The 12,500-nt window shown below is 44.6% G+C and overlaps 1 protein-coding gene across 14 annotated transcripts in view; it reads left to right on the top strand.

Moving 5' to 3' along the window:
- Positions 1-12,500, top strand: part of LOC135090073 (putative polypeptide N-acetylgalactosaminyltransferase 9) — a 119,608-nt gene that overhangs the window by 46,373 nt on the left and 60,735 nt on the right. For all 14 annotated transcript variants that reach the window (XM_063986359.1, XM_063986370.1, XM_063986364.1 and 11 more), the window contains one exon: positions 352-553. In XM_063986359.1, the coding sequence (XP_063842429.1) occupies positions 408-553 (146 nt within the window). In that variant the 5' untranslated portion in view covers positions 352-407. The remainder of the gene's footprint in view (positions 1-351; positions 554-12,500) is intronic.

Genomic DNA, 12,500 nt, shown 5'->3' with positions numbered 1-12,500 from the left:
TGGTAGGAGGAAAGTGGTAAGAGGAGGAAAATAAAGTAGAAGAGGAGGAGGAAAACAGAAAGCAAAAAGGACAGGAATAAGATTAAGGGAGAGAGGAAAGAAAGCTAGGAGAATTATGAGGGAGGGAGAAGAGAAAGAAAGGAGGGAGGGAGAGGGAGAGAAGTGAAAAATAAGAGAAAGAAGGAGAGGAAGAGTAGAATAAACTTAACAAAGTAACAAAAAAAAAGTAAAACTGAAGAAAATATTAATGATAAAGGAAGATAAAGAAAAAAATAAATCTTGGAAACGTAATAATGAAAATAAAAAAAAAAAAAAAAAACACCAATATTTTCTTCACCGTTTCTCCCGCAGATACATCCCGAGGGCGGAGTGCTGCTGCCCCCCAGGAACCCAACGGCCCTGGGGAGATGGGCAAGCCAGTGGTGCTGCCCAAGGACGTGGAGGCGCAGGTAAAGAAGAAGGTAGACGAGGGATGGAAGAACAACGCCTTCAACCAATACGTGTCTGACATGATCTCTGTTCACCGCTCGCTTCCTGACCCCAGAGATGAGTGGTGAGTGTTGAAAGGGGATTTTGTTCTGTGTAGTTACCTTTTGGTCGCTTCCTCTTTTTTTTTTCATCGTTTTTTTTTTCTTTTGATTATGTGTGTTTTTCCCTCTTGACTGCGGAGTGTTGATCTGGTTTCTTGTGTGTGTGTGTGTGTGTGTGTGTGTGTGTGTGTGTGTGTGTGTGTTTTTTTCGTGGGTTATGTTTTTTTTTTTTCTTGGTTTGCCTTTTTTTTTTCGTTGTGTTTTCCTCTTCTTTGGTAAGTGTTGACCTGACCTTTGTTCCTCGTGGTCGTTTCCTTGTGAGTTTTTCCTTCTTTTTTTTCTCTCTCTCTTTTTCTCTTGATACGTCTTTTGATATTTTCTTACTTTATTTTATCCTTTGGTTTTGATTTATACCACTTTCTCTTGATTTAGATATTTTCCTCTTTTTCCTTCTGTCCATTCACGCATTTTGTTGTCTCTCTATTTCCTCTTCATTATCTTTCAGCAGTTTAGTATCCTCCAGCATTTTTAAGCCCCCTAGCATATTTCCAGCCTCTTATTAATCCTAGTCCCTTAAAATTACTTAGATCCCCTTAAGTAGCTTCTAACCCTCTTTAACTTCCCTCAGATCCCCCTTTAGTAGCATCTAACCCCTTTACCCCTTCCCTGATCCTTATCCACCACACTTGCCCATTCCTTGCACAGAGTCAGGCCCCATTCAGATCACTTTCCACGGCCAGGCCTCACAGTCCTCCATTCACCTTTCACTCAGTCCCTTCACTCTTATCTATCAAAAGCCCCATTATTCTAACTACTACTAATACTGCTGCTGCTGCTGCTGCTGCTGCTACTACTACTATTACTACTTCTGCTACTACTACTACTACTACTGCTACTACTACTACTACTACTACTACTACTACTACTACTACTACTACTACTACTACTACTTGCTACTACTATTTCTTTTTCTGCTGTTGTTACTATTATTATTGTTACTGTGTTAATTCGGGTACTACTACTACTTCTTCTACTACTACTACTACTACTACTACTACTACTACTACTACTACTACTACTACTACTACTACTACTACTACTACTACTACTGCTGCTACTACTACTACTACTACTACTACTACTACTACTACTACTACTACTACTACTACTACTACTACTACTACTACTACTACTACCACCACCACCACTGCTATTATCGTCACTATTCTACTACAACCATCACCACCATCACAACAACAACTACCACCACCTCCACAATCACCCCTTCTACCTGCGCCTTCCCTTTCAGACCCCCATCAACACCCCTTACCACCCCTCACTTCCCTACAATTCCCCTCACCCCCATCAACTCCCTTCAACTCCCCTTCAGGATCTGCCTTCCATTCCGGAACGCCTCTTGCACTCGTTGAGGCGGGCGGGCGCGGCTGAGTCGAGGCGCAGTGAGGCGGAGTGGGCGGGGGGTGTGGTGGGGCGGAAAGGGCGGTGGGGCGTGGCTACAGTGGCCAGGGGAAGGCGCTAATACCTGACGGGGGAGAATTTGTGTGTGTGTGTGTGTGTGTGTGTGTGTGTGTAAGGGATGGGTAGGTAGGGATGGTTAGGGAAGGAAGGAAGGAAGGAAGGAAAGCGAAGGGAGAATATTGGGATGTGTGTGTGAAGGATGCGGAGGAGAATAGTGAAAGTAGAAAGGAAAAAGGGAATGAGTAGGAAAGGAAAGGGAGGAACAACATTAGGAGGGGTGAGAAGGATACGAAGGAAGGAAGGAAGGAAGGAAGGAAGGAAAGAAGGGTATTGGCATGAGTGTGAAGTTTGGCAGGGAAGGTATGGGTAGGTAAGGAATGGGTAAGGAAGGAGTGAAGGAAGGACTACTATTGGGAACGATGAGAATGGAGATAGGAAAGGATAGAAGGAACGAAGGATGGAAGGGATAAAGGTAAGGAATGAGCGAATGGAGGAAGAATTGGAATAGAAAGTAGCGAATAGAGAGGCAATGGAGAGCAGGGAGAGACGGGAAGGAAGGGAGGAAGGAGGAAAGGAATAAAGATGGGGAAGGAGGGAAATAAATAGGATGCAATGAAAGGGAGGAAGAGAGAGAGAAGGAAGGAAACAAGGAAGGAAGGGAGGAAGGAAGCAGAGAGAGAGAAGGGAAGAGGGCAAGGGTTGTGAGAGAGAGAGAGAGAGAGAGAGAGAGAGAGAGAGAGAGAGAGAGAGAGAGAGAGAGAGAGAGTATAGTAAACCAGAATATTTTTTTTTGTGGTGGTGAGGATGCGGTGAATGTGGTAATGATGGTGATGATAGTAGTAGTAGTAGTAGTTCATTTTCTCCTTACATATTAATTTCTTCTTATGTGAAAGAAATATTCATCTTTTACTGACATGACATGCGTGAGGAGGTCTGCACGCTATGGGGGGAGGATGGAGGGAGAGAGGGAGGTATAGGTAGACGGAATAGTGGAGAGAGAGGCACGGAAGGAAGGAGGGAGGAAAGGAGTGGAGAGAGATAGAGAGCTTAGTCAGTAGATGGACGAGGAAGAGGAGGAAGGAAAGGAGGAGGCAAGGAAGGAAGGAAGGAAGGAAAGGAGGAAGGTTAGATGTAAGGAAAGGAAGAGAAGAAAGAATATCATAGAAGGAAGAGATGAATAGAAGTAGGGAAAGAGAGAGAGAGAGAGAGAGAGAGAGAGAGAGAGAGAGAGAGAGAGAGAGAGAGAGAGAGAGAGAGAGAGAGAGAGAGTAACCACCAGCTTCGTTATATAGTACATCAATTACTTTATTGTAGGGTTATATAATGGTAATTGATGCCTTTACTGCTACTACTACTACTACTACTACTACCACGACCACCACCACCACCACCCCACTACCACCATCCCCTAGACTCATGCACACTGAGTCACCAAGAGAAGCTTCACCCACACTCATCTCAATGACATGTATTCGGAAACGCTTCGCTCTCTTACCACGACCATTTTTCGAGGCCACAGAGATAATAGCCGGCTTCTCAAGAGTGTTTCTCCCGTTAATAATGTAGAAGTCTTGTTAATCTGCCAATACAACCGTAAAAACACCCTTAAAACCTTAATTTACGTTTTCTATACAAGTTATAAGATAGGCAAGGATTTAACTCACGAATACCCCCACACACACAGCACATCCGATCAGCGAGGTTAAGCAACGCTGGGTCTGGTTACTACTTTGATGGGTGACCGCCTGAGAAAAAAAGATAACATAGCTTACCAAAAAATTTACTTGAAGAGACTTAGAGATAAACACGCTTTGAACTCACTGAAGCATCACGTAAGTCTCGAACCGTGGTATCGAAGCAAGCCGTGAGCCAGTAAGCCAGTCAGGACCACTCTGCCGAATCGCTGGGAGCTGTATGGTCTGATAGAGGTCCCAAGTATTTTGTTCAGTGTTCTTCCTATTGAGTTCCCGCGCTTCTATGGGGAGTAAGGTGAGGTTAGCGTATGTTGCAAGGTCCTGGGAGAGAGAGAGAGAGAGAGAGAGAGAGAGAGAGAGAGAGAGAGAGAGAGAGAGAGAGAGAGAGAGAGAGAGAGTTCTAAGTTTCTCAATTGACTCGTGTTCCATGGCCAATATTGCAAAGTTTTGGTTCTGCCTAAATCAACCTCCATTCTCCTTCTCCTCCTCCTCCTCCTCCTCCCCGTTATTTTTCCATCATCTGACTCTGAAGGGCGGCGAGTGCAGCTGCGCATTATTGACTAACTTTTCCTTCTCCTCCTCCTCCTCCTCCTTCCATCTTCACCCAAAAAAATCGAAAAAGTAACACCAGACGCTTCTGCTCGAGAACTTCTGGCGCTAAACTTACTTCCAGGCAATATGACCCCCTCCTCCTCCTCCTCCTCCTCCTCCTCCTCCTCCTCCTCCTCCTCCTCCTCCTCCTCCTCCTCCACCTCCCCTTTGGTTCTTTCCACCTGTTTCTCCACTTCCTTCATCCTCCTCCTCCGCTTTTTTTTCCTCTCGAGGACTTCCTTCTGTCCATTCTTTTTGCTTTTCTTGTTTGTTTCCTTCCTTCCACTCTCTCTCTCTCTCTCTCTCTCTCTCTCTCTCTCTCTCTCTCTCTCTCTCTCTCTCTCTCTCTCTCTCTCTCTCTCTCTCTCTCTCTCTCTCTCTCTCTCTCTCTCTCTCTCTCAGTATGCTCTCCTTTCCATTCCTGTGTCGTTTCCTTCCCCTAACTTACCCACTCCCTCTCTCCCTCCTTCCCTCTCCCCTCTCCCTCTCTCCCCTCTCCCTCTCTCCCCTCTCCCTCTTCCCCTCTCCCTCTCCCTCTCTCCCTCCCTAGTTACCAGGAGCCTTGTATTCCATGTTCGTCTTCAGATAATACCTGTCTGCAAAGTCAGAAATAACCCTCTTCCCTCCTCCTCCTCCTCCTCCTCCTCCTCCTCCTCCTCCTCCTCTTTCCTTCTTCCCTTTCCGTTTTCATTCCCTTTCTATTACGTTTCTTTGTTTTCTCTTCGTTTTGTATTTTTTGTTATTATTTTTTTCTTGTTCTTTCTATTTCGTCTATTGTGTACTATTGTGTTTTCTTTTTCTCTTTTTTTCGTCTCTTTTATTATCAGCTGACATTACTTGTGATTCTCTCTCTCTCTCTCTCTCTCTCTCTCTCTCTCTCTCTCTCTCTCTCTCTCTCTCTCTCTCTCTCTCTCTCTCTCTCTCTCTCTTCCCTTAAATTTCCTCTTAAATTTCTCTCTAACTTTTCCTCTCCCTTTCCTTCCCTTTACCTGTTTCCCTCTCTCTCTCTCTCTCTCTCTCTCTCTCTCTCTCTCTCTCTCTCTCTCTCTCTCTCTCTCTCTCTCTCTCTCTCTCTCTCTCTCTCTCTCACAACTTCAACCTCTACTCTTCCTTCTGTTTCCCTCACTCACTTCCTCCTCCTCCTCCTCCTCCTCCTCCTCCTCCCATAACCCTTCAGCCTGTCATGCGCACACGCTCACGCACGCACGCCCACACAATTACTAGTGTCCCTTCCCCTCCCCCTCCCCCATTCCCCCTTCCCCCTTTACCCTTCACTCTTTCTCCTCCCCCTTCCCCCTTTCCCGTTCCCCCTCTCCCACTCTCCCTCACCCATTTCACCTCCCGACCTCTGCTAACCGTTCCCTCTATACGTGTGTGTGTGTGTGTGTGTGTGTGTGTGTTTCACTCGCACACACACACACACACACACACACACACACACATTCAAGAGTTAATTGACACCACTCCACTCACCCACGACGCCCATGCCACCCTCGCCGCCAACGCCACCCATATCCTCACGCCCACAGCTGCCCACCAGCCCACACCGGCCCCCCAATCCCAATATTCCAGGCTTGTCCGCTCACGTATAATCGATAGATCTGCATACGGCGCAACGGATGAAAGCGCAGAGTTTTGCCTTCCTGTTAAAAACTCGAGAGAGAGAGAGAGAGAGAGAGAGAGAGAGAGAGAGAGAGAGAGAGAGAGAGAGAGAGAGAGAGAGAAATTGTTATGGTTGTTTTCTCTACAACTTTGACCGGCTGGACTATTTCAGAGAGAGAGAGAGAGAGAGAGAGAGAGAGAGAGAGAGAGAGAGAGAGAGAGAGAGAGAGAGAGAGTTGTTTTTGTTCTTTATTTTCTATAGCTCGACTGGATGGATTTTTCACGGTGAGAGAGAGAGAGAGAGAGAGAGAGAGAGAGAGAGAGAGAGAGAGAGAGAGAGAGAGAGAGAGAGAGAGAGAGAGACTTCAAACATTACTTACAATCTGCTGTAAAACGGGTTGTCTTTTTAGAGTAAACCAACCACACACACACACACACACACACACACACACACACACACACACACACACACACACACACACACACACACACACAGAGAGAGAGAGAGAGAGAGAGAGAGAGAGAGAGAGAGAGAGAGAGAGAGAGAGAGAGAGAGAGAGAGAGAGAGAGAGAGAGAGAGAGGACTGGTAAATTGCATACGACAATTTAGAAAACGGAGAAAGGGGAGACTTAGGTAAAGAGAGGAGTGAGTGGGAGGGAATGGAGGAAACCGGGGGAAACTGGAGAGAAGTGGAGGGGTGGAGGAAAGACGTGCGGTGCTTCAGGTGGTGGTACAAGACGGTACAATAAAACGATACGAAGGATTGTCGGTAATTTTCTGGCTTTGCATGATACTGCAGTGAAATTCTCTCTCTCTCTCTCTCTCTCTCTCTCTCTCTCTCTCTCTCTCTCTCTCTCTCTCTCTCTCTCTCTCTCTCTCTCTCTCTCTCTCTCTCTCTCTCTCTCTCTCTCTGTATGTCTTACTTGATATTTTTTGTATATTATTTGTATTTTTATGGAGCGGAGGAGGAGGAGGAGGAGGAGGAGGAGGAGGAGGAGGAGAAGGAGAAGGAGAAGGAGAGGAGGGAGGAGAAGAGAAGAGAAACAGGAACGGAAGATCATAGTGAAGGAAAGAGAGAAAGAAAGAAGATAGACGCATGGAAAGAGTGATTGAGAGAAGTAATGATGACCAGAGAGAGAGAGAGAGAGAGAGAGAGAGAGAGAGAGAGAGAGAGAGAGAGGGGGGGGGGGAGGTAACGAGTCCATTAATCCCCACGAGGTAGTTAGTGATCCATAATGTGACCTAACTTGCCCTAACTCAAATCACCACACACACACACACACACACACACACACACACACACGTTGCACCACCACCACCATCGCCACCACCTGTTGTTGCTGTGGTGGTGGCGGTGGTGGCGATGGTGGTAGTGGTGATGGTGGTGGTGGTGGTGCTTCCTGCGTCACACTTAGATCGATGTTACGCTTACGTCACCACCACCACCACCACTATTACTACTACTACTATCATGACCACGACTCTTTCTTTTATGGTCCAATATACATTCATTCTCTCTCTCTCTCTCTCTCTCTCTCTCTCTCTCTCTCTCTCTCTCTCTCTCTCTCTCTCTCTCTCTCTCTCTCTCTCTCTCTCTCTCTCTGCCGTAGCTTTTTTCCTTTTTTTATATTTTTGCTTCGTATATATTTTAACTTAACGCAGGTGTGATGAGGCGAGTCTCGGCTAGGACAGGTGTGGGCAGGTGTGAGACAGGTGTGGACAGGTGTAGGGCAGGTAATTAACTCTCCAGGTGGGTCTATTACTCGCCGTCAGAATCACGTGCTCTTCTCCACCCACCATCTCTCTGTCTGCCTCACTTTACCTGTCCTTACCTGTCCTTACGTTTCTGACCTTATCTTACCTGTTGGACCTGACCTTACCTAACATAAATTGCCATCATTAATGTGACATAACACCATAATATAACGTAACGTAACAAAGAAGCATAAAAAACACAACCTAATTTAACTAAACTTAACCTGACTTGATTAAATTTCACCTTATCTAACTTTTTCAAACCTAACCTAACCTTACCTAACTCAACCTTATCTTATCTTACCTTACCTAATCTAACCTTGGCTTGCCCTATTTTCTTACCTTATTTTTTTTCTTTTAATCTCTTTTCCCTTTTTCTATGGTCTGTTCTTTTCTTCAACTTATTTCAATTATTTTCTCTCTCTTCCTTTCTTCCATCTTTCCTCTTTCGTTTATTCTATCTCATCTTTTTCTCTCGCCGTTTTCTATAACTTCTTCTTCTCCTTATTCTTTTCTCCTCTTTTTTGTGGCTTCTCTCCTTCTCCTTCATTTTCAGCATGTCATGACCTTTCTTCGGCCTCCTTTATTCTTCTTTACCTTCTCTTCCTCCTCCTCTTCTTCCTCCCTTCCCTCCCCTCCCCTCACCTCCTTCCCCCTCTCTCTCTCTCTCTCTCTCTCTCTCTCTCTCTCTCTCTCTCTCTCTCTCTCTCTCTCTCTCTCTCTCTCTCTCTCTCTCTCTCTCTCTCTCTCTCTCTCTCTCTCTCTCCCCTTTTATGCTGTCATCTTATGAACTTTCTTTTTCATCTTTCAATTTGTTCTTTTATGTTTCTTTTTCTCTTCTTTCTTTTGTTCTTTCATTTATTCCTTGTCTATTTCTTCTTTTGGTTTTCTTCTTCCCCTTCTTCTATTCTTGTTCTTGTACTACTTCTGTTCTTCTTCTTTTTATTTTTTCTTCTTGTTCTTCTTGTTCTTGTTCTTGTTGTTGTTCTTTTTTCCTTTTCATATTATTACCATCCTCCTCCTCCTCCTCCGCCTCCTCCTCCTCCTCCTCCTCCTCCTCCTCCTCCTCCTCCTCCTCCTCCTCCTCCTCCTCCTTTTCCTTCTCCTCCTCCTCCTTCTACTTCTTCTTCTTCACAATATTGTTATTATTATCATTATCATTATTCTCCTTTCCTCCTTCTCCTCCTCCTCCTCCTCCTCCATCTTCTTTCACCCTTTTTATCTCTCGTCTCATCCTACACTTTTTTTTACATCATCGTTAACCTCCTCTTTCTCCTCCTCCCTCTCCTCCTCCTCCTCCTTCTCCTGCAGGGTCGCGTCTCCAATGCAGTGGTCGATGTGGGAAGGGTTTGGGTCGCCAGCTATTTAATATGCAAACTCATTAAGCCTGTGAAGAAGTTTAGTCCGAGATTGGGCAGTTAAGCCGCTGAAGGAGGAGGAGGAGGAGGAGGAGGAGGAGGAGGAGGAGGAGGAGGAGGAGGGTTCGTCTTCCTATTGATAGAAAAATGGACACGATCTTATCTAATTTTTCTTGTTTCTCTCTCTCTCTCTCTCTCTCTCTCTCTCTCTCTCTCTCTCTCTCTCTCTCTCTCTCTCTCTCTCTCTCTCTCTCTCTCACGTAATTTAGTTTTTGTGTGTTTTTGTGCTTGTTTTGTTGTGTCAGGGTTATTGTTTCTTTTTTCCTTCTTCTTCTTCTTCTTCTTCTTCTTCTTCTTCTTGTTCTTGTTCTTGTTCTTGTTCTTCTTGTTCTTCTTGTTCTTCTTGTTCTTGTTCTTCTTCTTCTTCTTCTTCTTCTTCTTCTGTTCATGATGTTATTTTCGTTACCTCGTTCTTTCTTTTCTTCATATTCTTATTCGTTTCTTTTGTACGTAAATTAGTTTTCCTCTCCTTTATTCTCTCCATCTTTTGTTAGTTATTGCATTTTTCCTATTTTTTTTTCGTACCGTTGTTAGTCTCATCTTTTTCTATTTTTTTTCTTATATTTGAAGTCTTTATTCTTTATTTTGTCTCTCCACTCATTTGTTATCTAGTAAATTATTGTTTTCCCTTATTCCTTTCTTCCTAATATTAATTTTTTTTTTACTTTATAGTTTTTACTCCTTCTATCTCCTTTTTCGTTTTTCCACTCATCTGTTCTCCAAGTTATTGCATTTTCTCCTTATTCCTCTCTTCGTAATATCGTTCTCGTCACTCTTTCAGGCCTCCTTCATCCGCTTAATCTTGTCTTTCACATTTTCACTTCTTACTTCGTTCGTACATAAATTTTCGTCTTCCACTTTTCTTCAGTTTCCAGAACTATTTCATTTTCTCCTAATTCCTCCCTTTCGTAACTCACATTTCTACTTCTTACGTCATTTGCACATAAGTTCTGGTCTTTCTTCTTCCCTCAGATTTCGGAATTATTACATTTTCTCCTAATTCCTTCCTTCGTAACACTGATTTAATATTGTCTTCTGCTCTTACATTTATTCTGTATTCTACATATCCTTCTTTCATCATCAACTTATCTTCTTCTCCCAGTTTATCCCTCGCTCTCCTGCACACACACACACACACATACACACACACACACAGAGAGAGAGAGAGAGAGAGAGAGAGAGAGAGAGAGAGAGAGAGAGAGAGAGAGAGAGAGAGAGAGAGAGAGAGAGAGAGAGAGAGAGAGAGAGAGAGAGAGCCTACACTGTTTTCCCTTTCACATAAATCATTCTTCCATATATTTACCTACCTACTTATCTGCCCCCTACTCTCTCTCTCTCTCTCTCTCTCTCTCTCTCTCTCTCTCTCTCTCTCTCTCTCTCTCTCTCTCTCTGAATTTACTCCTTTTTTAATTCTTTCTCAAAAAAATTCCCTTATTTCTTGTATCATACTCATTCGCTGTCTTTGCCTCTCTCTCTCTCTCTCTCTCTCTCTCTCTCTCTCTCTCTCTCTCTCTCTCTCTCTCTCTCTCTCTCTCTCTCTCTCTCGATCAAATCCTGATTCCCGTGTCCGAGGCATAAGGGAAATTACCTGAGGGAAATTATACGCGCAGGAAATAACGCCGCAGGAGGAGGAGGCAGTAGACACCTGCCGAAACGATAATTACTCCCAGTGAGATCTAAAGCACTGTTCAGGGGGTGCTGTGAACTTATCATTAAACCCAGCTGTGACCTCACTGAACGTTTCCCTTTGTGTCTCACAACACAAGGGGGTAGTCACAGCCTGCCCTCTAAAGACAACTCTCTTCCTCCACACAAAACTACAAGCACCTAATAACACACACACCCTTCACTCAAAAATTTTAAAATCATGGCGACTCCTACACCAGCCTCGGAGTCCCCATCTGGGGAGGGGACCATAAATGTCCCCAGGTCGGACTGCCTTTCCGTCGACGACCCTAAGTGTCTTGACACCCCCCTCAACTTTTTCTTCATTAACTTCTGCAACATTCGCGGTCTAAGATCTAATTTTCAATCTGTAGAACACCACCTCTCCTCTTCTAAACCTCATCTTCTTTTCCTCACTGAAACTCAGGTTTCTGAGGCAACTGACAGTAGCCCCTTTTCTGTTCCCTCCTACTTTCTCTATCCTCATTTTCGATCCAAAGCTGGATGCTGCGTTTATGTGCGCAATGACTTAACTTGCTCTCGTGCCCACGTTCTTGAATCTTCCGAGTTTTCCACCATCTGGCTACGAGTCATTCTCATACTAAATTTATATGTGCTGTATACCTCTCTCCTAACTCCTCTGACTATAAGAAATTCTTTGACTACTTAACTTCCAAAGTGGAGCACATTCTGACCCTCTTCCCTTTTGCAGAGATCTCCATTCTTGGAGACTTCAATGTTCACCACCAGCTTTGGCTTTCCTCTACCTTCACTGACCATCCTGGTGAACCAGCCTACAACTTTGCTATCCTCCATGACCTAGAGCAATTGGTGCAACACCCTACTCATATTCCTGACCGTCTTGGAGATACGCCCAAAATTCTTGACCTTTTCCTGACCTCTAATCCTTTTGCTTATGCTGTCACCCTTTCTTCTCCGTTGGGCTCCTCCGATCACAATCTCATATCTTTATCTTGTCCTATCACTCCAATCCCTCCTCAGGATCCCCCTAAGCGAAGGTACCTCTGGCGTTTTGCCTCTGCTAGTTGGGGGGACCTGAGGAGGTATTTTGCTGATTTTCCTTGGAATGACTACTGCTTCCGTGTCAGAGACCCGTCTTTGTGTGCTGAGCGCATAACAGAGGTGATAGTGTCTGGCATGGAGGCGTACATTCCTCACTCTTTTTCTCGTCCTAAACCTTCTAAACCTTGGTTTAACACAGCTTGTTCTCGTGCTATACATGATAGAGAGGTGGCCCAGAAAAGGTACTTAAGCCTTCCATCACCAGAATCTCATGCACTTTATATTTCTGCCCGGAACCATGCCAAGTCTGTTCTCCAACTAGCCAAAAACTCCTTCATTAACAAAAAATGTCAAAACCTTTCAAGATCTAACTCCCCTCGTGATTTCTGGCATCTAGCCAAAAATATCTCCAATAACTTTGCTTCTTCTTCTTTCCCTCCTCTACTTCAACCAGATGGTACCACTGCTATCACATCTATTTCTAAAGCTGAACTCTTTGCTCAAACCTTTGCTAAAAACCCTACCTTGGACGATTCTGGGCTTGTTCCTCCCTCTCCTCCACCCTCTGACTACTTCATGCCACGTATTAAAATTCTTCGTAATGATGTTTTCCATGCCCTCGCTGGTCTAAACCCTCGGAAGGCTTATGGACTTGATGGGGTCCCTCCTATTGTTCTCCGAAACTGTGCCTCCGTGCTTGCACCTTGCCTAGTCAAACTCTTTCAGCTCTGTCTGTCAACAT

Source organism: Scylla paramamosain, chromosome 34 (genome assembly GCF_035594125.1).
Source record: "Scylla paramamosain isolate STU-SP2022 chromosome 34, ASM3559412v1, whole genome shotgun sequence".
NCBI lineage: Eukaryota > Metazoa > Arthropoda > Malacostraca > Decapoda > Portunidae > Scylla > Scylla paramamosain.
The sequence above is the reverse complement of the archived record's forward strand: the minus strand, read 5'-3'. Positions and strand labels throughout refer to the sequence as shown.